Here is a 24,952-nt window from a genome sequence, read left to right on the forward strand (position 1 = left end):
CAGGCTCGCCTTCTGCTTTCATTTGCAGAGCATATCCAGCTCTTTGCGCTCAGGAAACTAACATAAGCTCACAGGGTCACTTGTATAAACATATTGACTCAGCTGATGAGTTGTGCTTTGCTCCCTGATCCTCTGTCAGCTGAGAGGAGTTTCCTCAGGGGCTTGAGAAAAGACCACAAAGCGCTCTCGGCTACTTGGTGACTGCACGGATGTGTTATTCTCCCAGCTGAGTGCAGGACAGGTCTCGCTGTGGCCTCTGTTGACAGAAGTGGATATATCTGTTCCAGCGACAGGAGAAACCGTTGACATCTTGACATCAGTCCTGACACTCTGCTTTATCAGGTAAGACAGCTCCACAATATGTACTGCAAGTATTTGACAGTAGAGTTTCTATTTCTTAAACTCTTTTTAGCAATAACAGAACAAACATGTATCTCTCAATGAAAAAATAATTACATACACATATGTTATGGCTGCAGTTACTGAGTATTTTCATTATTAAGTAATTCTTCAATCATTTACTCAATTCATTGATTAGTTGTACAGTCCAAGGTGAAATCTTTAAAGAATAAATCTGTAGTATATTTACATTTTAAATCAGAAAATAAAAATGTCTCAGAAATTAATGAAACATGCTACATTGAAATACTTGCTTCACCAACAACAACACTGCAGCCAGCATGTATCACATTCATTAACATGAAGAACAAGAGATAAAATTGATGATGAATGTTTGCTGAATGACTTAATGTCTGTTTATGAGTCCTAAAAAATCATCAGTAATCTCTTAGAAGGGGTTGATATTTATAACAGTTAAACTGAGCAGAATGGTAATGGAGTTTGGCAGGCAGTAAGGCAGGTAGTCACTGAACTGAGTGTATATTTTTGGAGCAGTGGGGTTTTGTTTTTGGGATAACGGGCTTAGTTGTACTTCAACAGACAACTGACAGTTATAAACAGCTGATCAACTTGTAGTGTCATGACAGTGTAGGACTTGTTGTCACTTGTCACTGTGAAAAGTACAATATCGCACTTGCCTTGCACTTGTGTTAAATGTCCCTGCAGCTTGCAAGCAGCCTGCCTGAGCTTCGAGTCTGTGGAGGAGGGGAGAAACAACTCACTTCAACCATGTTCTATATAAAATAGGCCTTCAACCTATTTAATATAACATATATGGCTCCAACTGGCTATTGCAATTACAGTACTCAGTTTTAATCTCTAGGGTCTTACATATTTCTCCTTTAAATGTCTTGTTTTGTCCACAACCCAATGATATTCAGTTTACAGTCATAGAGCAGCCAGAAAAAAAACAGAAAATATTCACATTTGAGAAGCTGAATTCAGAGAATTTAAGAAAATACTTAAAACAATTAATCAGTTATCAAAACACTTAATGGTTAACAAATATGTAATTGTCAAATTGTTGTAGTTCTAATTATATATTATGATAATAATAAATAAATGTTAGGGAAAAATGTTAATAATTAGTAATTGCTGAAATTATGCCAAAGGCAAATTAATATACCAGTTATTTTAGATATTACACTCACAGTCACAACCAATGTAATCTACCAAAACCAAGCTGACTGTTCAGCACTACAGAGGCGGTAATGTGTCAGACATTCATAGTTTGTTCTTGCGGTCTCGGGTGGGGATAAATGTTGAATATCTTCAAATACCTCTTGAGGCCACTGGTATGTTTTCCTGCTGTGAATTCAAACAGATTATGGCCCACGTGACCACATTCCAGTGAACCGCAGTCAGGACCATTTCAGCGCACTTCACTCAGTCTGACCAGTTCCTTATAAAGAAAACTGGTATGAAACTGCAGCAGATGATCATGTCATGATGTGTTCATAATCCACGATACACTGACCAATAGGCATATCTGTTCAGAATGTAATGTACCATTGCATCAGTTGCACATTTTGAACTGAAATATGGTGGTACATATTCCCCATAGTCATTAGGTGGGTCTCATAGGCAAGGTTTCTCTTCATTAAAAAATAGTTGAATTGGGGGTAAAAAAGGACAGTGTGCAGAGAAATGAAAGACAGCACAAAGTAAAAGGGCAGAATAATAAGCCTCCGTGACAAAAAATAACCTCAGCTGACACTGGCACATATGACACATCTGAATACCAGCGTTTTGTCCCAGAGCTCCTCGGTGAGCCTCATTTCGACACCGGCTGTTCTGATGGGTTTATCTCTCATATACCCACAGCTCTGCACAGTCTGTCTGCTTCCTAACCAGCTGTAGGTCCCATGGCCTCCCTTTCTGTTCCTGGCACTGTCAGGAGCACAAAGGTTTACTCAATCGCTGGTTTCCACGCATGCAACAATAAGCATATGGTCACATCAGCCAAGCACAAACCCTGCTTGGTCTTTGTGTGCTGTCACTCTCACAAACACACACTCTGTTTCTATTTTTCTCTCACACACGTCTTGCATATTTCTGTCTGTCTCCCGCAGATCTGTTGGTTGGTGCATAAGGTTTATTTTAAAAGGACAAAACTGGCTATATTCTGTATTTTTATGTCAACAAATCACATAAAAAAGACCAAAAGCAACAAAGTGTCTTTCTCAATACACTCCGAGTTCCCTGGCCTGTCTGTGACTCTCAGCCCCAAGCACGTTTGTTCCAACCAATGACATGAATCTTTGAGAAGCAGTCACAAATACATACTTTCGTTTTTTTAAAAGGTTAAAGGTTCAGTGTGTAGGATTTAAAGGAATCTATTGGCAGAATATGGCAGAAATTTAATAATGAAGTATGTTTTCATTTGTGTATAATCTTTTAAAAATGAGAATTAAAAAGTTGTGTTTTCGTTATGAGCCTTTACAGCATTTCATCAGTCATCCAACACGACCTCGCTGACTTCCCCTCGGCACTTGGCCTCAGGAGAGTCCCTGCCGTCATCATATTTTGTCTGAAAAACTGAAGTCAGCTTGGTGAGAGTCATGCATCTGGTGAAAGAAAATACACCCATAGGTAGCAGTGATATCTGTAAAAGTCCAGTTTATTTGTTTGTTTGTGCACCTTAATCGACATTTCACTTCACACATCAATGTAAATGAGCAGGAGCTATTTTTGTAATTAACTAATTTCCATCAGTGTGAAAATTATTAATATAATTGATTTTCAGTTGATTTTTTTCTAATATATTTAATACATGGTAGACTTTCTATGACTATGGTAGATGCTTATAGGTTTACTCAGTTAGCAAATAGTTTAGAGATATTTTACTGAAAAATGTCATATAACTAATTGCAGTTAGAAATCACAAACACTAAGTTGTAATAGTTATGATAATCATGATACAGTTCACAAACAGAGATTTCCAAATCAGAAACTTTTTATTATGAAGTTCAGATGCTTTTGTCTTGTTGAAATGAGTCTGCAGCTATTTCAGATGATTTGTAAAAAGCAGTATATTGACAACTGGCTCTAGATAAAGCCTTTCAGGTTTTGGTGTTTTGTTATAGGTTCTTCTACATACTTAGAAATAGACGTTGAGCAAATATAGAATTCATCTGGTTGCAACCTACAACCTATAAATGACACTAAATCCTACACACTGGACCACAGGAGTAAATAACACATGTATTGCAGAATAGTTTCAGCTGAATATGGCAGAAATTAAGTATAATATTGGTGGTTTTTCATTAGCCTATAATCACCTGAAAATAAGAATTGTTGTGTTTTTGTTAGCTTAGAGTGAGTGCTTTTCATCAGGAGAGGGTGTGGGTTCTCTTCCACGGAGTCCATCATGCTGCACTTCCATGCTGGAGATGGTGCATTTATGCACGTTTTTTGCAAGCTTTGGTGCCACCGTAAGTTCTTCTACATGCAGGGAAAAAGAGGAAGATGTGAGAGGTTTGAAAACTAACTGTACCAAAACAAGAAAGAGGACTGCTTTTGGGCTCTTGTGATTGGAAGGCTTTTCTTGACCACAGCAACAATATAAACAAATGCTGCATAGGTGATGATGCAAGTGTACTCAGGTACAGAACAACATTACTAATGAGAAAGCTGACCAATGAAAAAGCTGGTGGAGAACAGTAGAGTGGAGACTATCCATGTACCGTATGAAAGGAACAACAAATATATTATTATTTTTTTAAATTAAAGTTCTGGGTCACCCCAAGTATCCAGAACAGCTTTGATGCTCTTTTGGCATAGATTTGACAAGTCCTTGAACTCAACTGGAGGTATGAACACCGTTCCACCAACAGATATTCCCTCATTCTGTGTTTTGATGATGGTGCTGCAGAGAGCTGTTTAACAACCAAATGTATTCAGTTGAATTGAGATCTGGTGACTTTGAAGGCCACGCAGTAGCATATGATTCACATCATTTTCATATTTAAACAATACACTGAGTCCTCTATACTGAAGCATCAGCATTTGTTATCTTTCTCTCCTCATTTACTCAGGTTTCTCCTTGAATATGTCGCCCATCTGTGTCTTTATTTTATACATCAATATAGACAACCTACATTCTACTATGCACATATAACACATGCACATTTACCCATATATACAGTGGTATTCATTTTCATTTTCTTTCCTGCATGTATTACTGTACATACTACAGTATATATGCTGTTTGATGTTAAAAATATCCATCTTTAGTTGAAAGACTCTGGTCACTCTCCGTCTCCATTGTTTCCAGTGTTTGTTATTTAGTTTAATTCCCCTCTTTAAGCCCCATGTCCTTCAGGGTTCCTGCTCACAGTCCTTTTCCATCAGCAAACAAACTCCTATCCAACCCTCTTCTGTAGAGCAGAGCATTATAAAAACGTTGTTGTTCCTCCAATTACACTTGCTGGCTGGGCAAAAATAAATCAAAGGAAAACTGGGGTGAAACTGTGAATGTATAAACTTCTATTTCAGTGTTGTTGTTCAAGCCTGCATTCCCGTCCCATGTGACCCACCTCAAAGTGGAGCACACGGGGTAAACATAATTACTTTTCTTGTATTATATGCACTGTGCCATTCATGCAAACATCTTAACAGGCCAACGACATGACTTCAATTTGCAAGGTCTCACTGTGACATTGTGAGAAGCAGAATAAATGCTTTGCATGCTTGACAAGTTTATTTAAACAGCAAATTGTGCCTCCATTTGTTATAATCTCCGTTTTATTGACTGTAATAGCTACATCGGGCTTTATACCCGCAGAACTGAGAGCAGTGCACTCGGTGTATCATGATTAAAAAACTGAATTATACTGAGTGGTGAATAAAATGAGTCGATAAGCCCCTTCCTCTGCCTTCAGAAACAATAGGCCTAAACATTTAAGCTATTGTTTGGTGTTAAGGAATTATACAAAATGTGCCAGGCAAGCACGGCAGATAACTACGTTAGGAGGAGAGTCATCATCAGCTGAGCTGAGCTGAGCAGCAGAGAGGCTGGGAGAGAGAGAGATTTTTCTTTTGGGTGCTGATAGGTGGGAATGAACATGGCTCTAAGCATGGAATAAATGATGGAATGATAAAGTGAAGTGAATAATGTGATATTGAAGTATTAGCAGAAAGACTATTTTCAGTGACAAGATAGCTGTACTTTTGTGATGAGTAGGTAAGTCGGATAATTGTGTTTCAAGTTGAGGAGTGTGCCTTTGAAGTGGACTTCCCTTTTATGTCATGTACAGTGTGTGCAGCTTAGTTAAAATCAGAAGCTGCTAAACTCTCATGTACAATATGACTGGGATGCACCAACAAAGATTAATTTAGCTATAATAATAGTGTTAAATGTAGATTTAAAATGATTAAATCCAGATATAAAATCAAGCAGAACTCTGCTGCAAAATTAAAAACTAAACTAGTATGCTAGTAAGTATAAAAGAGCAGTAAAATCATTAACTTTCAGCTGTTCTGTATTCCCAAACTAACTATTACATTGTTTACTGGCTAGCTAAACAACTAGCAAAAATGTGTTGTGTTCAACTGGGGTGAAATAAAGAGATGCATCATAAAACAAGTGGGTTGAGTTTGTCCCTTAATTTTCTTCAAGGAATTTGATTATTTTGTACAATCCATCTCAAAAAGGCAGCTATTTAACAGTCAGACCTCCTCAAGTTTAAATTTAACACAGGATCACAGTTTAAGTTTGAGTTTAAAGTTATAAAGTGTTTTGTTTAAAGTCTTGGTTAAATTTAATATTTTAGTTAGTTTAGAGTAAAACTAAATTGAGTTTTAAAGAAGATTTAAATTGAATCTTTCTTAATCTTAAGTTCTTAAAAGTTTGCAACATATTTTCAAGTTAAACCATGATTCAATCAGGTTTAAAAAATGAATCCCTGTTGGTGCAACTCAGCCAATTTCTTTTTTCTGTTTCTGAACTGACAGATGAAAAAATAGAAGACAGCTGGTCCATGTGGGTGGGTTTCCGCAGTTGGAGATTCCCGAGCACACCTGACATCAATGAGGTAAACAGATCTTGGTGTACTTATCTGTTTACCTGAGGTCTTATGACCTGCAAAGCTACTAAATGCTGTTTCTGCAAATACGGGTTGGATACACTGCTCACTGCACTCTGTGATCAGTTCCTGTGTGCTTCTGCTATTTGTTACTTAAAGATGCAAATGATTATGCCTGAAGGAAGAAGACATCCAGTGAATTAAAAATTCAATTTTTATATTTTCTGAGAATGCTTATTGAACAAAATGCATTTTAAAGTGATTGTTATTATGGGTATTTGAGCCAGAAATCTACTTCACTTACATCACTACTCAGAATTTACATATTCTGCAAAAAAAAAACATGTCTGAATATGTAACAAAATACTGTCTCTTCCATAATTATGTGATGTTTGATCTCTGATCTAATTGGGTGATGTCTTCAGATTTTCATTACTGTGGTTTACATTCAAGTAAGAGACAAAATTACTCATTAAGCCAAATTATATTTGTCTAAAACTCTCCTGATATTTGAGTCTTGGGAATGTGAGCCAACACAAGAGCTGTTTGAGGAAGATGTTTAATTGTTTGCCCTTCAAACAAGGAGAAAAGAAAATGTTAACTGGCAAGGTATCCTGTGTACAAAGGCAGCAGTAAAGTATGTATAATTCAAGTATCTGTGGGTTCAAAGTTTGTTTGATTTTTTTTATTATTCTGAATTGAAAAACAAAAATAGTGCAGAGTTTTTTGGATCACTCATTTTGAATGTCATGGATAATTTGTCCCCGAGCGCTGCCCATCAAGTTACACATTGTCATGGCAACAGAGACAAATCAAGAAACAAGTCGAGCAGGAGAGCAGATAATAAGTCCCCCCAACCACATCACAGTGACTAATATCTTTGTATTTGCAGTCTTTCTTGGTTTCATTTGAGTTACAGAATCTTTCAGTTTGCAGAGGAGTCAATTTGAGGCGCAACTCTGATATGAAGCTTTTTCTTTCTCTGTCATTTCACAGGCCTCAAGTAAGGATATCACTGCTTCACTGCACAGGAATGTCCTGTCATGGGGTGTGTGGCGGGGGCAAGAGGAGAAGGAGAGTGTGTCCCTTAGAGCAGTAACACACTCTGCCTCCTCTCAGACTGCAGATAAAGGAGCTCACAGTGGAGTTTCCAACCTGTTCACGACTGCAAGTGTCCCAGATGTGGTGGGAGAGAGTCCAAAGACGTTTTCATCGGTCACCATCATAGCACGGAAGTTCTTGCCATCACGTTCCACCTCACAGGACCCATCCACGCCAACAGGGCGTGTGAGGGCATCACCTCGACCGAAACTACCAGAAACTTTTGGAGGAAGAGCGTCATCCATACCCACGATGAGAGTGTCAAACTCTCAACCGGACATGTGCAGACCGAATCCTCCGATTGTGACGCCAAATGAGTTCAGACAGGCCTACTCACCAGCTGATGGATTGGCAGTGAGAGATGGAGAAAAGAGGAAACTTGTACAGTGTAGACTGAGCTACACAGAGGGCGACAGACAGCAGGACACGATGGGTGGCTCATTAGTGAACCTGTCCTCGCAGCCTTCCTTCCGCTCTTGCATCCATCTCGAGGTGCCTCTGAGGTCCACAAGTTCTGTTGTGTTTTTGGACAAGTCACTTTCCATTTCCCTTGTGGAACTAGAGGAAAGAAGAGCAGGTCAACCCACTTTGCACAGGTCCACCTTGTCTGTCCGCCTTGGTGTTTCATCCTGCCGCAGATCTATGACAGATAACAAACCAGCCAAAACAAACGAGGGTTATGGGAGACCCAGAACGGCCATGTTGGGCCCTAACAAACACAATGGCCGGGGGAGCGGTTTGGGTCACTGCAGAGGCCCTCTATCAAAGCGCCGAGCCCGCAAGGTCGAACAAATAGCACCCGTTCACGGTGTTAACAGCAAGGCTGATGATTCAGACACGCAGCGCCACAGCGATACTTTGGGATTATTGTCATTCAGAGGGCCAAGCCCCTCAAACACAAAGGCTGGGAGGCAGAAGGAGAATGCAGATGAGGCAGCCTTCCTTACCCGGAGTAATTTCAGAAACGGGCAGCACACTTCCAATATTGGCTCAGGTATGAATTTCATCACCTCGCTTCACAGGTGAAAATCTAAAGTACCCACACCATTTGATCTGTATATTCCTTTCAGTGGTCTGTATATTCTTAAGCTATTGTAGATAAGATCACATTTCGGAGGCGTAGCAGCGAGCTGAATGTGGTGCTGCGGTGATCTTAGAGGGTGGAAAGATTCATTTGTTTTACTCTGCCTCTCACCTTTTGATTTATACCTCATGCATTGTTAATATAGAACCACGCCCACCCACCACACTCCCCCTACTGTATAGTCACACTGTTTAACATAAATCCTAACTGGTGCGCACACACTCAGTCTAACTGCAGACCTAAATAAAGAACAAACACTCTCATTTATCCTCTTCTGACTTGCAATACTTCTATGTATAATCTTAACTTAGCAACTGTATATATTAACACTGGGCTGCAAATCTAAAGATAGACTAAATTTGCATGATTTTAAACAATCTTTATTCATGTTTCCTGGTACATTAGTGAGGATAAATTCAAGGTTATCTGGAGGATGGATTAAGAAATAGAATTTGGTTAATGCAACTGAGGGGCTACCTGTTTAATTGTTGGTGGCGGACTCTCTTCAGGGTGATATAAATGGTAACCAGTATCTCTACTTTACCTGAGTATTTGTTTTTTGGAAACTTGTAACTTTCACTCTATTACATTTCAAAGACAGATATTGTACTTTTGATTACCTTTAGGCTAAGCATAGCTTTAAAGTCAGCTGTTACTGTTTTTTTCTTTTCTAAAATGCAATTGGCCACATGCTGTGTTCCTCACAGAAGGAAACCAATCACAGTACCCGCTCTCAACTGGGAGTGATATGAAAGTGGAAATACATCATCCAGGCGCACTCTGTAACAAACACAAGCAAGCTCTCCCTCTTTCATTAAAAAAAAACTCAGTAATGGTGACGGCAGGAGGAAGACAAAATGATATTTCAAGATGTTATTATAATTAGAAAAAGAGAAATAATTCCAAGTAGGCTTTTAATATTGGATTGTTTTTATCGGGGTGAAAAATACCATATAATTAATGTATATACTGCTCCTGGAGCCAGAAAGAAATCTCAATTATTTAACAGACTGCTTCAGTCTAATTTTATGCAGTGATTTTAATGCAGTTATGTCAGAAAATAACAATAGCTGTCCTTCTTGTTTTTGGCTGCATTTCAGTGCATCATTAGGTGGTTTCAGAGAGTTACAAGGTTCTCTAAATGCATTGTGAAAACAATACAGCAATGTATTGATATTAGAAAATGTACTTTGCAAGATATACTTTTGAATAATCAAGTATTTTTAAAAGCAAGTACTCTGGTACTTTAACTCAAGTAAAATTTAAACTGAGCAACTTTCACTTGTGATTAAGTAATATTTGACAAGGAGTATCTATACTTTGACTCAAGTGCTGGGGTTGAGTACTTTGTCCACCACTGATGGTAACTTACACAACACACTAGTCCCAGTGCAACAGAACTGGATGTTACACTGCATGTCTAGTCTCAGTTAATTCAAACATGCCATCTTAAAGAAATCTTTTTTCCTTTGAGAAATATGCTTATTTGTTCTCTGAGAAGAGAAGATTAATATTGATACTTCTGTACACTAAATATCAAGTCACAGCAATGTGTCTTATCTTCTGCCCATACATCGAAAGGAGAATGTACACAGGAGTTCAATATGTCTTATGCTGAAGCTGGTCTAATAATACTCAGCCAAGGAGAATGAAGAAATAATCGGTGCAGGCTTTGTCCTGACGTTCCCTTCAGTTCTGGAGTTTCAGTCCTCTGGGATAGTTTTTAAACATTCACAGATATGGTCATGATGCAAATATAAGATCAGACCCAATACATCTACAGCATATAGAACTAGACTATTGGTCTGCAAATCCAAACAGGAAGTATGAATGAACAAGGTCTGAGACCACAGCTTAGCACCCTTCCCTCCCAGTCCTTGCAGGGTCAGTGATATGATAACAGTTACGTCGACTCCTTTCAGAGAGACAAGACAAACACCTCTCCGACCTTAGCCGCCATAGTAACACTATCAGGTTATTCCCTTGTCTAGCAGAAGAGAGAAGACAGCTGCATCTACCGTCTAGAGGAAAGACAATATGTCTGTTAATAATTCGTGCAGGCCTCTCAAAGACTCCAAGCCTTTGTATGATACCTAAAATTGGAAAATTCCCAAATACGATGCTTAGCTTAGATTGCACACTAAAACTGGAAATATAGGGGAAACAGCTAGCCTGGATCTGTCCAGGAGTAACAAAATCTACCTATCAGAACCTCTGAAGTTCACCGATTAACAACAAAAATATGAAGACAATGCTTTAGCTTTTTGCTTTATGATTTGAACAAAAAAAAAAAAAGGGTTTATTTCTCTTAATTTTTGGTCACAAATATCTTAAACTCTGTAATAGAGAGCACTTCTCCTTTGCCAAGATAATCCATCCATCTGTCAGGTGTGGTGTATAGAGATGCTGATTAAGGAAGGCAAAGTCGTGACCCACCCTACCATGGAACAAAAGGGGACTGGAGCATTAATTCACAGCCTTTAACTGTGCAAACAGACTAACATTTACAGTTGGGAAAAGCTCCAGTCCCCTTTTGTCCCCTGGAAGTTTGATGTCCTTAAGCTGAGAAGCACCTGCTTGAGCTCACTGACATGAACGGACACCACGTCTTCACTTCCTCCCACTGTACAAAACTGAAGCCAGAGTATCCTGGATACGAGTGTCGCCATCCTGCACTGGTGCCGTCATTTAGAGCCGGAGTCTGTGCAGTAGTGATCAGTTTTGTACTCTCCAGTTCCTGCCCATACAGCTGCGAGCAGGGCTCAGCTGTCAAGCTATTTTTACATCTTCAAAACACAAATTGAAACCAAATTGATCAGAATTTAATTTCTTTAATTGATGTGTACTTTGATGTTTTAGTTTGGCCTACATTCTATCTGTTCAAATGGAGGGAGCAGGATTTATGACCTGTACTGCAGCCAGCCATCACAGGGGGCGATCAAGATGTTCTGGCTGCTCTGAATCTGATTTGTTTACGCTGATATTCTTACTCTAAACCTAACCAATCACTCCTCAAGCCTAATCAACCCAACCAAAGAAGGCAATAGATACTTGCCAAGCAGGGTGGTTTTTGCCCTTTATGGGAGAAAAAAATGTTACCAGTAGTCCAATGTGAAATAGCCACAGATTAGTACTGAATAAATTCCTTTTTTCAAGCTAAAAAACTGCATATTTTAGAATATCCTGTTGTTTAATCAGCATCTCTACATGCCACACCTGTCCAGATTATCTTGGCAAAGGAGTGTTCACTCACAGATTTTAACAAATTTGTAAACAAAATTAAAGAGAATAAAACATTTTGTCTGCATAAAGTTTTAATTCAACTCCTAAAAAATGGAAACAAAAACAAAAGTGTTGCATTTATGTTTTTGTTGAGTGTATCTCATTTGTTTAATCTGCAGAAACAACCAAATGGTGGTTCTATGGGGGGGGTTATGTGACTTCCTGGAGTCTCTGCTTGTTGCAAGACAATCTCACAGTGATGACAGCTTCAAAGAAGTCACTGCACCTGCCCAAGAAATAATTCGTCTTTTAGTTTCCCCCTGTTTACATTCTTTATGCTAAGTCAATCTAATGGCTGTTATAGCTTCATAACATGGAAAAAAAAAATGAGAGTCATGTTGATTTTTGTATCTAATTCTCCACAAGAAAGCAAATTGTAGTATTTCCAAAAATAGTGAATTATTTCTTTAATGTCCAGGTGTATGGTAAGCTGTATGAACCATGCAGTGTATCTACTGTGCCTCACTTGCATCGAGTAGTACTGTACAGTACTAGGAGTGGATGTCACAACCGAAAGGACTCAAAAAATGTGATGTCACCGCCTGAAGCAGTTTCAGAGTCTTACCTGCCTGCCTCCCCTGTTACACGGCTGTCTCACGAAAAACAACTGCAGCACAACATTTTTAATTATTAAACCACTCTTTCCACTCATTACAAAATTTATTTTCTGCACGATCCCTTAGTTATGTTTGTCTGTGTTTTCCTCTTTAAACTTTTGTTTTCTTCACTGGGCTTCATATTTATTCCTGCCTAAAGGGCGAGACATATCCTGTAGCTCGGCCGGCAACATTACATTTTTGCATGTGCTTCCTGGAGCATGTGATGACGCTCCGTCTACATGTCACATGGTCATAGCAAAGTATTCAGGAGATATATATCCCACTAAAGGTAGAGGAACGAGGTTACGGGTGCAGAATGGATGCACTGTCATCTTTTACATTATTCATAGGCCACACTCATGTTCCCTCTGGGTTTCTTCTCTCTATGAGTTGTGGGGGTAGTGTGCGTGCATGTGTGTGCGTTAGGGTCAGTTTGAGGTCTGTTCATTTTCATGCTTCTGCAAATCATAAAAGCGTAGATGGAGCTCAAGAACATTGTGAAAATTGCGCTATAACTCACTCTCAGAGGGGACGAATACAGTCGTCTGTGTTACATACTGTATGTCAACAACAAACAGTAACAAACTACATAAGAAACAGCAAAAACTTTTAAGTACAGTACAGTACATGCACAGTCATTTCCCTTCTCTCTGTCTGTGTCTCTCAAGTGGACTCCAGAACATGGAGCAAGCAAGCAGGGAGGGACAAGACAGAACAACGACAAGAACCTGACCGGTCCACAGAGTCACAAAACGTCTCTGCTTTGGATAAGACCTGTTCCCACAAGAAAGCTGATTTTCTGGAAGGAACATCCAAGACTCTCAGCCTCAAAGTAGGAGACACATTTCTGTTACTTCTGTTTTTTTTCCAAATAATGACTTGTCTTTGAGGAAATATACTACACAGTTGGAACAAGCAAAATAAACTCTAAGGCAGTTCTAACCTTGAGCTTGAAGGTTCATTATAGATCTTTGGAAAAAGCAGTATGACCAAAACATTGTTAGCACAAGGTCCACTCAATCAAATATTTCTGTAGCTTTTGGCCACCTCTCGTGGTCTTTGTCGTCAAAATGAGTTTGCCAAGTTGTCATGGAGAAGGATCAGTTGTTATCATGTGACCTGAGTAGAGAACTCATGAAATAATAATTGAGTGAATGGGTCGTAACCGGCCTCTTTTTAGGGATGGTGTCCCTGAAAACTGAGCAAACTGAGTTGAACAAACCTGACGAAGGTCACAAGATGTGACTGAAAGCTCCATAAAATTCCCATTAAAAGTACTGTCCACTTATTTAGCATTTCACTTCCATATACTATAATTCAAACTCACAATGGACGTGTTCAGGAAAATCTAAACTGATGCAGCAGAACCAGACATCATCTTTTTAATGCCACACATTCTTCCTTCTTTTCAAAACTAAATTAAAACTACATTATCCACAATGCAACTTGACTGCCAACAGTTCTGACTGATGATTTGACTCACTGACTTTCATGTGAAAAATCAGTGGAATTCACCTTTGAGTGGATCTTGTGCTAAGTTCTTGTGCTTGTTATTGCTTATTATTCCTACTGAGAACATTTTGGCGACTGTGTTGGTTGTTGCATGGATATTAATTTATGCAGGTTCAAGCAAAAAAAAGCCTAATCCCCAGTGGCAAACTGATTTCCAAATTTCAACTTGTTCCACTGCTTTTGATCCATCAAAGTTATGAATTATCAAAGAATCAGTAGTGCTGCCGAGGATGCAAACACAACAAAAAATGGCTCCAAGTAAAGGTCAATTATGGAATCAAGAAAATGCCATGAAAAGCTGTTTAGTATTGTACACAATGCAACTACACAAGGGCTGTGATAAGATATGGCAAAGTCCACCGTCTGTGTCATATGGAACCTTTAAAACCTTAGGAATGATGTATTAGACTGTTTCAATTAAGGTTTCCCACACAGAGAGAATCTCAGTGTGTTTACTCTTGGAATAAACATTATCACAACAGCAGAGGCATCTCTTCAGGGGTGATTTTTACACTTTTGCTTTGGTTGGTATTTGTCACAGCCTCTGCCAAGTAGAGGGGGAATGAAAGAAAATCCTTAATAATTACACGACTTTCCTTCTTCCTTTTTTAATTTCATTTCTTTTTACCCAGTTAATGTAGCAAGTTTTATCTCAGGCTGTGAGGGGTAAAGATTCAGTGAGGTTTGTGAGGCTTTCTAAAGGATTCACATTCCCCCCTGTGAGTAAAGCTCTCTTACCTTTATCCCCACTAAAGCTGAGCATAATATTACCATGTTGCCTACACCTTCCAGCTATTACAAGGCTGTGAAGAGGATTCTCCAAGGTTAAGGAATAGATTAAGGATATTTTCAGAATAGATTCTAACCCAATGAAGATTTTTTTTTTCTCTTTGCACAGGATTAGTGTGTATGAGTCGTAGTGTATTTGTCCCACCAACACGCTGCTTACTGTATACCTCCCTCTCACCCCCACCCCCAGGAGGCTCTGGAGCTCTTCAGGCCAGACTTCATCAGCCGATCTCAGGGTCGGGTGAGGAGGTTGGAGCAGAGGGCTATGAGAAGGAGAGCGCTGCAGGACTCCAATCCAGACCTGGTGCAGGGCCTCAGGGAGGATCGATGCAAGCAAAAGAGAAACTGCACCACACCGGATCCACTTAGTGGTAAGTGCAGCTGAATAACTCTGACTGAAACCTGCGAAAGCAGAAGTAACCCATTAAATAAAATACAATTTCATTTCTGTGGACAATAGACAATCAGTCCAAAGGTTTCAGTTCTGCTCTCAGATCACTACCCATTACGCCACCAGCATGCCAACAGCTGCAAGTCATATGATAGAAGATCCTGGAAGTTGTGAAAAGATGTGTGGTATTCCCGCTACCAACCACTGCAAGTGATTCACATTTTAGCACTTTGAGATAGTCTCTGTGGAGTCAGTCCAAAGCAGACCCTCATCTTTAACGGCGATCTTTTTCCTTCTATGATCTGTTGTTCCATCACTTCTGGAGGGACTAACACATTCACGACATCCTAGGACTGTTGGGATGGAGGCTGCTTTATAGTTTTCTGGTGAGGAGTAAACATTTTAGTGCCACAAATACACTGGAAAATATGTAAATAAGGAACTTGTGCTCATGTCACACTGAGTCATGTTGGTTTCTTGAGAAATATGGACTGATTCTGAATAAATTCATGCAAGCTTCCACAATTTCAGCTGATAAGAGGAAATAAGGGGGGACTTTACATATTGTTCTCCTTATAGTGTGTAGTGGCAATTATCCAACTTTGCTCTCTGGTGGCCATTATCTAGTATTGCAGATCAGCTGAAGGATTTTTCTCCAAAATAAGCTCTGTATGCAGTGAATACTCTCAAGCTGAGACCAGACGAGTCTAGAATGTAATGATCCCCAAGATGTTTTCTTTTCTAACTTTTTCATCCCAGATAAAACTGGTTTGCAGCCAGGAATAAAAAAAGGTCAAAAATGCAACAAACAAGCATTTGTCATAGAGAAAAAAATAAAATGTCATACACATAAATTTACAAATACAGATAATGTCAAGTCAAACACAGCATGGAGAAACATCTAAGTGAAGAACTGGGACTGGATATGACAAGTTTCAACCACCATTTGTCAAAAATGCTATCCAGCAAGATATAAAGATTACCTGGCTGCCAGTAAAGATGAAGTAAACTTTTCATAGAATACAACCAGGTTACACAGTAAGAGATCCACATGTACTTCTGCATCGCTGGGTTTCTAACAGAGGTACACAGAAATGTCAGTACAGTATGTGTGTCTGTATTTGTTCAACCAACAAAATTATCTGTCTGGATATCTGTTCAGATAGAGAAATGGAAGTAGACGTGGTTCCTACAGAAATAGCATTCGATTGGGAAATTGATGTATTTTCTAACGTAATATTCTTTGGTAATACAATTATTGTGACAACAATGTATCCAATGATATAATATTGGCATATAATTCTGAAATATTTTTCCATGTCCTCATATTGTACTTTTCATCTCTTTTATTTTTATTTTTAAATAAACAAAGTTTTATTGAACAATAAGACACTGCAACACGTTTTCTAAATCGTTCTGTTTTGCATTGGAAATGGAAACTTTATTAAAGAAAAGACATTATATATATATATATATATATATATATATATATATATATATATATATATATATATATATATGTATATATTTCTTCAGATGAGGGTAATTATTTAAAATAATTAATAATCTTAAAGTAGAATATTATACATTATACATATATATATATATATATATATATATTACAATATATTATAATAATATCATAGTATTAAAATTATGGATTTGTGTGAAATGTATTTAGATAGTACTCTGTATGTTACTGCATTACATTTTGGAAATTATGTTTTCACAAATAATAATGATCAACTTCAGATAGAAGAAATATTTGTTTTCATCGCAGTAGCTGTGCTCTTTGAAATAACATATTCAGATTTGGATGAATCCCTAGAATCATAACATGGTATGACACTAATATAGTATTTTTCAAAATTGTAGCAATATTGTTTGACATTGATAAAGATGTAGATTATGATTTCTGTGCAGGACTTACAGTTGTATATTCAGTGTGAACACTGAAGATGAAGTCTTGTTCATGTGTCTTTCATACTGAAGCTGTCAGACTCATAAACTCTGACGGAGCTTTGCTCAGTTGAAGTGAGCACACAAGATCCAACATTTCTCTCAGCAGCTTAAACTCAGCTGTTTGATTCTCTGTCTCTGCTTTGTGAAAATATGGGATTTTATAAGCTAGACAGGGAATTTGATTGATTCTACATCGGTTGGGTGATATCAGAATATCTTACAAATGCTTTGCGCGTTCATCACAACAGATTGTTTACAGCAATTTGTCTTTGCAGCAAATCCAACTGTAGAGGACGTCTGACTGCTCAACCCTTGAGTAAAACACGAATGAAGTATAATACCTCGGGTAATTGAAGCGCTCTAACTTAGTTTTGACAGGTCATGAAGGAGTCATGAGATTAGGCACATTGAATAACTCACACTGGTCTGTGACTGAAGTCTGAAGTCTAATTATGAACAAAGAGTCTTGGAGCTGTTGACCTGAGCAGCGGCACTCTGGCAATTCAATGTGTGAGAGACAGAAGAGTCGGACTTAATAGGACTGGATGTAGCTATTTTTGGTATGAGTGTGGGTTTCATATGTGTCCATGCGTGTGCGTGTGTGTGTGTGTGTGCTCAAATGTGTAACTAAAAAAGAGAGATCACACACAACCTTCACTGTTCATTAACATATTCAAGGTTCATTTACATATTAATTCTTATTTGTTATTCCTGTGTATGTGTTTGTGTGTGTGTGTCTATCTTTGTGTGTGTGTGTGTGTTTGTGCGTGCGTGTCCTAGATAACCTTTTCAAGCCAAGAGAGAGGTCTATATCAGGCCGAGAGATGCAGCTGAGGTCCAGACGGTGAGTTCTCCAGACGGTGTCACTCCATCTCTCCTCCCTCTTTGTTTTTGTCTTTTTATTCAGCACAATCCATCATGCGTGTTTGTCATATCTGCCATGCACGCACAAACACGATGCACATTCACACACCCACACATACATACTGTATGGATACAATAGATGTTTGATGCCCGAGCGTCTTGACAGACGATACGAGCTACCCTCTGTATACCTTATCTCGTTCTTTTTTCCCCTTGCCTTATCTGGAAAGGCACACCTGATCAGATGATGGCTGCCCATTGTAATTTTTTTCAAAAGCGACACTATCTGACTCGGAGGATCTCTTAACAAATTGGCTGTAGTTGTGGGAGTGAAAAAGGAGTCTGTGTGAGACCTGTTTATCAGTGGATCCAGGTTTTTGCCGGCTGTGGTCTTGCTAAATAATACCTTGTCTCTGGCACGCCAGTCCGTTGGCATGGCTCAGCTACCCTCAGACTTCTGATACCATATTCTCCTGCCCCATATGAATTTGCCTTTTTTTGTGCATCTGTAGGATTTACAACAAGCTGCCGGAGGTGACGAAGAAAAAGGAAGAGGAGAAAAAGCGAGCTGTATCACAAACCAACAGATTGCGAGCAGAGGTCTTTAAAAAGGTAGATTTGGGAGTTAAATTTTGCACAGATCAGTTCAAAACATTGATTACTTCATCAATAGAACAAGAAACACAAACAATCTTGCAACAGAAGAAGCTTAAAGGCATACTATGCAGGATTTTCCTTAAGAAAAACAATGTATGAACCTGTATGTTGTTTTTTCTCATCATTTTCCTGTCTTGACATCCTGGAAATGAGACTCAGCAATCATCTATCTTTATGGTGTGTTGTTTACAAAAAGCAAATGACAAATCTTGCATATTCTACATTTAAAATCCAAAACATAAACCACAGTTTATAACAATGTGCTTTAGTCATGTCCTGAAGACATCTGGTGCTGTTTGACACTGCAGCAAGCTTTCATTTTAACATCTGAATTCTCTTTGCAAGAAATGATGTTAATGAGGTTTTTTTTGGGGGGAGGTCTACATGTTCAGTCACTCATTTGTCGCCCAGGAGGTGAGCAGTGGGCAGGTACAACATTTTCTTAGTTTAATTTTCTTTTTAGTGCTGAAAAACACAGCACCTTCCACTAAATAAGAATAGCCAGAGTTACCTTATAATTGTGAAATTAAATTTTAAAAAATGTTCAGAGCAGATTTTTTGGCAACAATGTTTTAATCTATCGAGTGCGTCAACATTCTCCTGACTGAATATAAATGGTTTATTTCTCTGAAACACAAGGATACATTGACAAGATCCCAAGACAGACAGACACAAAATATGTGACATGAAATTAAACAAGAGTATATGAAAAAAATAAAACAAACAGTGCAAACAATGTTATTATATTGTTAAAACTAAATTAAAAACTAAAACTAGATGTAAAAAACACTTAATCTAACTGAAATGTTAAAAATGCAATAAACAAAAACTAACTGGAACAATTTTGTGTACAAACTTAAATTAATTGAAAAGAAATTCACAGGAAAAGTCTTTAGTTTTAGTCTTTGGCAATTTGGTCAAATTTGTCAACACAACAAACATGAAGAATGAGTACATACGTCTATGAAGTTATGACTTTGAGTCAGTTGCTTTCACAAGTGTTGTGTTTGTATTTTAATACTTATTCTGAACTCCTTAAATCTTGTGCTTGACAAATACCTTCAATATTACAATTGATTTAAAATTAAAAAAAAATAAAACTAATACTGAAACTAATTTTTTTTAAAAAACTAAAGAATTTAACAATATACAAACAAAATAAACTAAACTAAAACAAGCAAACCCACTCTGAAAACAAAATAAAACTAAAATTCATTGAAAAAATTTTAAACGAAATAAAAGTGAAAGAAAAAACAAACAGAAAATGCAAAACTATGATATTTCTGCTGCAAACTAGAGCTTAAAACAAATATCTACCTTAACCCACCCAAATACAACAAAACTATGGTGCATATTTTGATTTATTTTGGTATTTTCAAAGTGTTCATAGTTCTTATAGTAATAAGTAATTAAAATCTATTAATTAAATCTAGACACACACACTTATGCGTGTGAAGTGTTCAGTGTAATTCAAAGGACAGTCTTCTGCACACGGGCATCGTTCATGAGGAAAAAATGAGACGTGGTTTGATCTTCGTCCAGCAGAGGTCACTGTTTGACTGCTAAAGCCAGATCCTCTGTCATTTATCACACTGGACTATCATCCATCTTTATGTGCATTCAGCATGTAGGTTTATTCATTTTCCTCATATTCTGTGTGAAATCTGTTACTTTTCAGTTACTGGTGTTTTCTTTAAAATCAGATCAGGAAACACTAAAGAACAAATGCCTTTCTGCATAACAACTAAGCCCAATTCAGTCTTAATACCACAGTGTGATTGTGGCTTTAATATTACTCATTTCTTATTCTAAACCCCGCTGACATGATGCATAGGAGCAGCTTTAACAGGCAGTATTGACATCCTCCCACAGTGCGGGACATGTGGCAAATGAATGATATATTTAGGCCATGCAGTGTCAGACAGATCCATTCAGCTTCACTTGTAGTCAGCCTTCACTCACCCTCCCATTATAACCTAACCACAACAATGAATTCACTGTCAGTCAGGTGAGATGTGAAAAATGTGAAGAGATGTTTCCGATAAGTGTCAGTGTGTGTGTATGTGTGTGTGAGAGAGAGAGAGAGGGAGACAGAGAGTACATGTGAGTGTTTTTTTTACCAGTATCTTACTCAAGATGATCATCATCATTCCCATTTGCCAGTGTTTAGGTTCACCACCAACAATTTTCTTTTTTAAGGAAGCGGTGAATCTACAGTAAATCAGCGTTGTGCGGTTCACTGACGCTGACAGCGACTGTAGAGCTCAGTGTGACGTCAAATGTCTCTGTAAGAGAATATTATATATTTCTTGGGGAAATGGAGCAGGCACGACTGTGTCGACGCCAGTGTGACCTCGCCACCTCTCAAATGAAGCTATTAGCCCGGCTCAACCACAGCAAGATTGGGAGAAAAGGAGCGTGTTCCTTCCCGATAAACACCAAGTCGTGTGTGTGCTTTAGAGGCCTCATTTTTGTTAGGAAGTCTCCAACACACACACACACACACACAGAGAGGTAGAGCCCAGAGAAGAGTCACAGTGTGGTCTGATAGTGGCGGGTAGAAGGGTGGGTGGTTTTGAATGCTGGCTGAAATTAGATTCCAGCTGTTGGGTAGCACTGTAAGAAGAGGGTGATTGCATAGCGGGGTGTTTGGTCAGATAGCAAGTTAGAATTATTCCCCCTACCTGGGCTTGGACACCTCGGGGGTGAAGCTGATGGAAGTGAAAGCCAATTTAGCAGCAGGAGACGTTCCTGTGTGATGCAGAGCTGCTCTTAAGAGATTGAGGGAGGGGAGGACTGAGTGCAGATAGATGTGTTCTTGATCTGTTTTTTTTTTTTTTTTGGGAGGGAAGTTATCTGTATCATTGTTGTTTTTCTTGTTTTGCAGAGACTCTTGGACCAGATCCTGCAACGATAAATGGGTCTGATTCACTCACCAGCCTGGGTTTTCCCTTTTCTCAATGTATATGTCTGTCTATGTATTTAATTCAGTTAATCTGTTGTGCAAATCACTGCCATGTCTGTGCATGTGTTCATTTTATTAAGGCTCGATTCCTGTTGTATCCTCTTGCATTCTGCAAAGGAACTGATTTTGCTGACATTGTCAACAGGCTATTGCAGTTACCAGGGTGACAAGAAGACACATTTAGAGTGCTTTCCTTCATTTGTCACCAGTGTATATCAATATTATTTGATCTCACATGTAACAAAGCATGGATGGATTATCGAAAGGGCACAAGCACAAAGCCCAGGGTTTCACCTGCAAAATGTCACTCACAGAGACACTAAACAACCACAAAGACATGCAGAATGATCACAAAGAGATGACAGACAACTACAGAGAGACGCAATACAACTGCAAAGACCACAAAATGAGCCAGGGGAGATGACCATGAAGAGATGAAAATGACTAAAAAAAATAAATGAATGGCCAAAGCCGACGTAAAATGACCACAGAGATGAAAAATTACCTCAAAAAGAGACGAAAGCAACACAAAGAGACACAAAATGACCTAAAATAAGCACAAAATGGCCACAAAAAAATACACACAAAATAAAACAAAATGAAAACAAACTACAAAGAGATAAAAAGTGTGTTAAAAAAGAAGGAAGACAACAACATAGTCTTGCTCAATGATGAAACCTTTTACTGTATGTGTCTGTACTCATGGGCCCATTGTCTTCTAAACTGTCTATGCAGCAAAGACAAATTATATATTTCTGCATTTGCCACAATGGCAGATTATGACAAAATACGTAAAAATAAGTAAGCAAATAATATGTAAGTGATTAAATAAGTAAATAAGTTTGCTTGATTAAATAATTTTTTATACCGTAAAAGTAAATTGTATGAGATAATCAAGGCTATAATATGCAAAATGACAACCAAAAGACAAAAAACTTTGACAAAGTAAAGGAACTACAAAAAGAGGCAAAACAACCACCTACCTTTTTTTTTTTTTGCTTATGACACAATGCCAGATTACAGCTCATAAGCAATTATTGTTGAGCAATATTATTTATCATTATTATCATGTAAAAGTCTTCTATAGATAAAAATTGTTTAAGGCTATTAAGTTAATTGTTGTTGTGTGCAGACGTTGACAAAGCTCAACCTTCTCACATACCTCCAGCACAGTCATAATTAAATAAATGAGAAGAGTTTGACAGTTGAAATATTGAAGCAATGAAAGTGTAATCTGTCTTCCTGCCTAAAATTAACACCCAGTGATTAAATGTAATACAGATTAATCATATAATTTTACTCATTTCTTTCCTGATGATCTGATCCCTTTTCTACAATCTCATTTTCCTCTAATGCGCCTCAAGTATCTCAAGATGAAATAAAAGTATTCCAAGGACGTTCTGTGTTAAAGCAGTGTCATTTTCCAGGAAATTGAGTCTCAGTCCTCTGAGCAAAGCACCTTGACTCTGTCATTGGTCCAGTACTATAGGTGTTTATAAAGTGGGAGAGGGGAGAACCGTGTTTCGTCATTGGCTTCACGTCTGCCTCGAGGCCTCTGGAGCCTCCCATCCGGAACAGTGGAATTCCAAGCTAATCGAACTCAGGAGACACGCAGCGCCTGTGAAAGGGGCCTTTGTCACAGCGCTCCGAACCAGAGATGACATTGTAATAAGAGAGGAGACTTCTGAGCACTGCCTGGGACCACAGTCCACATATAGCCTGTAAAGGTGACTGACATCTCTGTGGCATTTAAACAGAGCCTGCTGGGATGAGGAGGGAACAGGAGAAGGACATGTGCTGCAGGTCTCAGGCAAACACACTGTCTAAATACATACTGTTGTGGCAGAGTTTTGGTGAGTGGGTTGCTCTGGAGTAAATACAGTGACAGTTTTGTCAATCCCAAACAAAATATTCAGTTAGATGTTGAATACTGGTTGAATTTTAGTCTGCTGTTCGTTCATTCTCCTCCTTAAGGAAAATGATGGACCAGCTGCCGTGCAATGCACAGATCTCGCACCCAGAATGGACCTTTTTCACAGCAGCCATTCTGACATGAATGAGTAGGTAAACAGGAAATGCTCAGAACGATTAAAAACTGGACTGGGAATGGTTCCATGTTGGTGGAAAAGGTCTAGAGGAGAACCTTTTTGGTTCGTGGTAGACTTAATACACTTTATAAAGGTTCTCTCTGGAATCCTTTCTGGAGGTTCTATCAAGAACCTGACAAAAAGGGTTACACAGACCAATCTGAAAGTTTCCGGGAGTTTCTTTCCAGAACCTTTCCATCTACCAAGGGTTATCTCAACCGAGAGCCTTTTTATATTCTGAAGGTTTCACCTGGAACAGATATATCTACATTTAAAAATACCATTTGAAACATGGATAAACATTTGAATATTTGAGGGTGAGGATCTTTTAACACCCGTGCCTTGAAGAACTCTTTCCTCCAAAAAGGGTTATTTGGATGAAACCTTTAGTCTTTCAAAGAACCCTTGACAAACCCTTTTCTTTGAAACAGGGTTCTTCAAGAGCAGATGGATCTGGGTAGAAGCCCTGCCTTTCAAGAAACCTTATTTTTAAGAGTGTAGCAAACAACATGCTGTATGTAATAAACAGTGACCATACTGATGCCAGCAGTGGGGACGTTTTAAAGAAAAATCCACATGGGAGAGGTGCTCTACTGCCATGTAGGCCAGTTCCAGATGATGAGCACAGACTGACAGGCGGTTGTATACGAGGAGAAGGGCTCCTGTCAATCAGCCTCCCTCTCTCTGAGGCATCATGTGTCTGTATGTCACATCGCCATCACCGCTTAATGTGGACTATGTGCTCTGAGGCCCTTCGACTGGCGTCCCAATGGCCTTGACTGACTCAGATGCCCTGAGGGGAGCGCTGATATGTCTGGCATAGAAAGCAGAACACTAGCTGAGCTTACAGGGCTAATTGTGTACATTGAAGCAGAGCCAGTGATTGTAAGTGTTTAGTCATTTCACTGACACTCATCTGAACATAGAGCCTTGTGGACGTCTCTTTCCAGCAGCGGCTCTAGGGTTGTGAGTGTAACATCAATACAAAGAATCTTCCCAATTAAAGTTCACAATGTTTACTGCGTGTGGGCCTTGCGGGGGCATTCAAAAACACAGACAAAAGAAAATGAATTCAACAAATGAATAGTCTTTTTAGGGTGGAACTTTTGAGAAAAGTCCTCAGAGAGAAAATTAAGATACATGTAAGACACTGTGGCTTAATAACGACATAACTCAATCAAATCAGCTCAGACAAAGATCTGCACTTCCCCCCCTTTTGCTTTGCAGTTTGTAG

General features: G+C 38.7%; 1 protein-coding gene across 1 annotated transcript; it reads left to right on the top strand.

The window, feature by feature from the left end:
* Window positions 1-202: 202 nt before the first annotated feature.
* On the top strand, window positions 203-22,079 carry LOC146315518 (uncharacterized). Its single transcript, XM_084736090.1, has 8 exons — window positions 203-342; window positions 6,355-6,434; window positions 7,422-8,520; window positions 13,160-13,323; window positions 14,983-15,163; window positions 17,926-17,989; window positions 18,522-18,621; window positions 21,554-22,079. Exons 2-8 carry the CDS (start codon window positions 6,381-6,383, stop codon window positions 21,581-21,583), a joined length of 1,692 nt encoding a protein of 563 aa, XP_084592216.1. The 5' UTR covers window positions 203-342; window positions 6,355-6,380; the 3' UTR covers window positions 21,584-22,079.
* Window positions 22,080-24,952: the final 2,873 nt, after the last annotated feature.

Source organism: Lutjanus erythropterus, chromosome 14 (genome assembly GCF_056507025.1).
Source record: "Lutjanus erythropterus isolate fLutEry1 chromosome 14, fLutEry1.hap2, whole genome shotgun sequence".
Lineage (NCBI taxonomy): Eukaryota > Metazoa > Chordata > Actinopteri > Lutjaniformes > Lutjanidae > Lutjanus > Lutjanus erythropterus.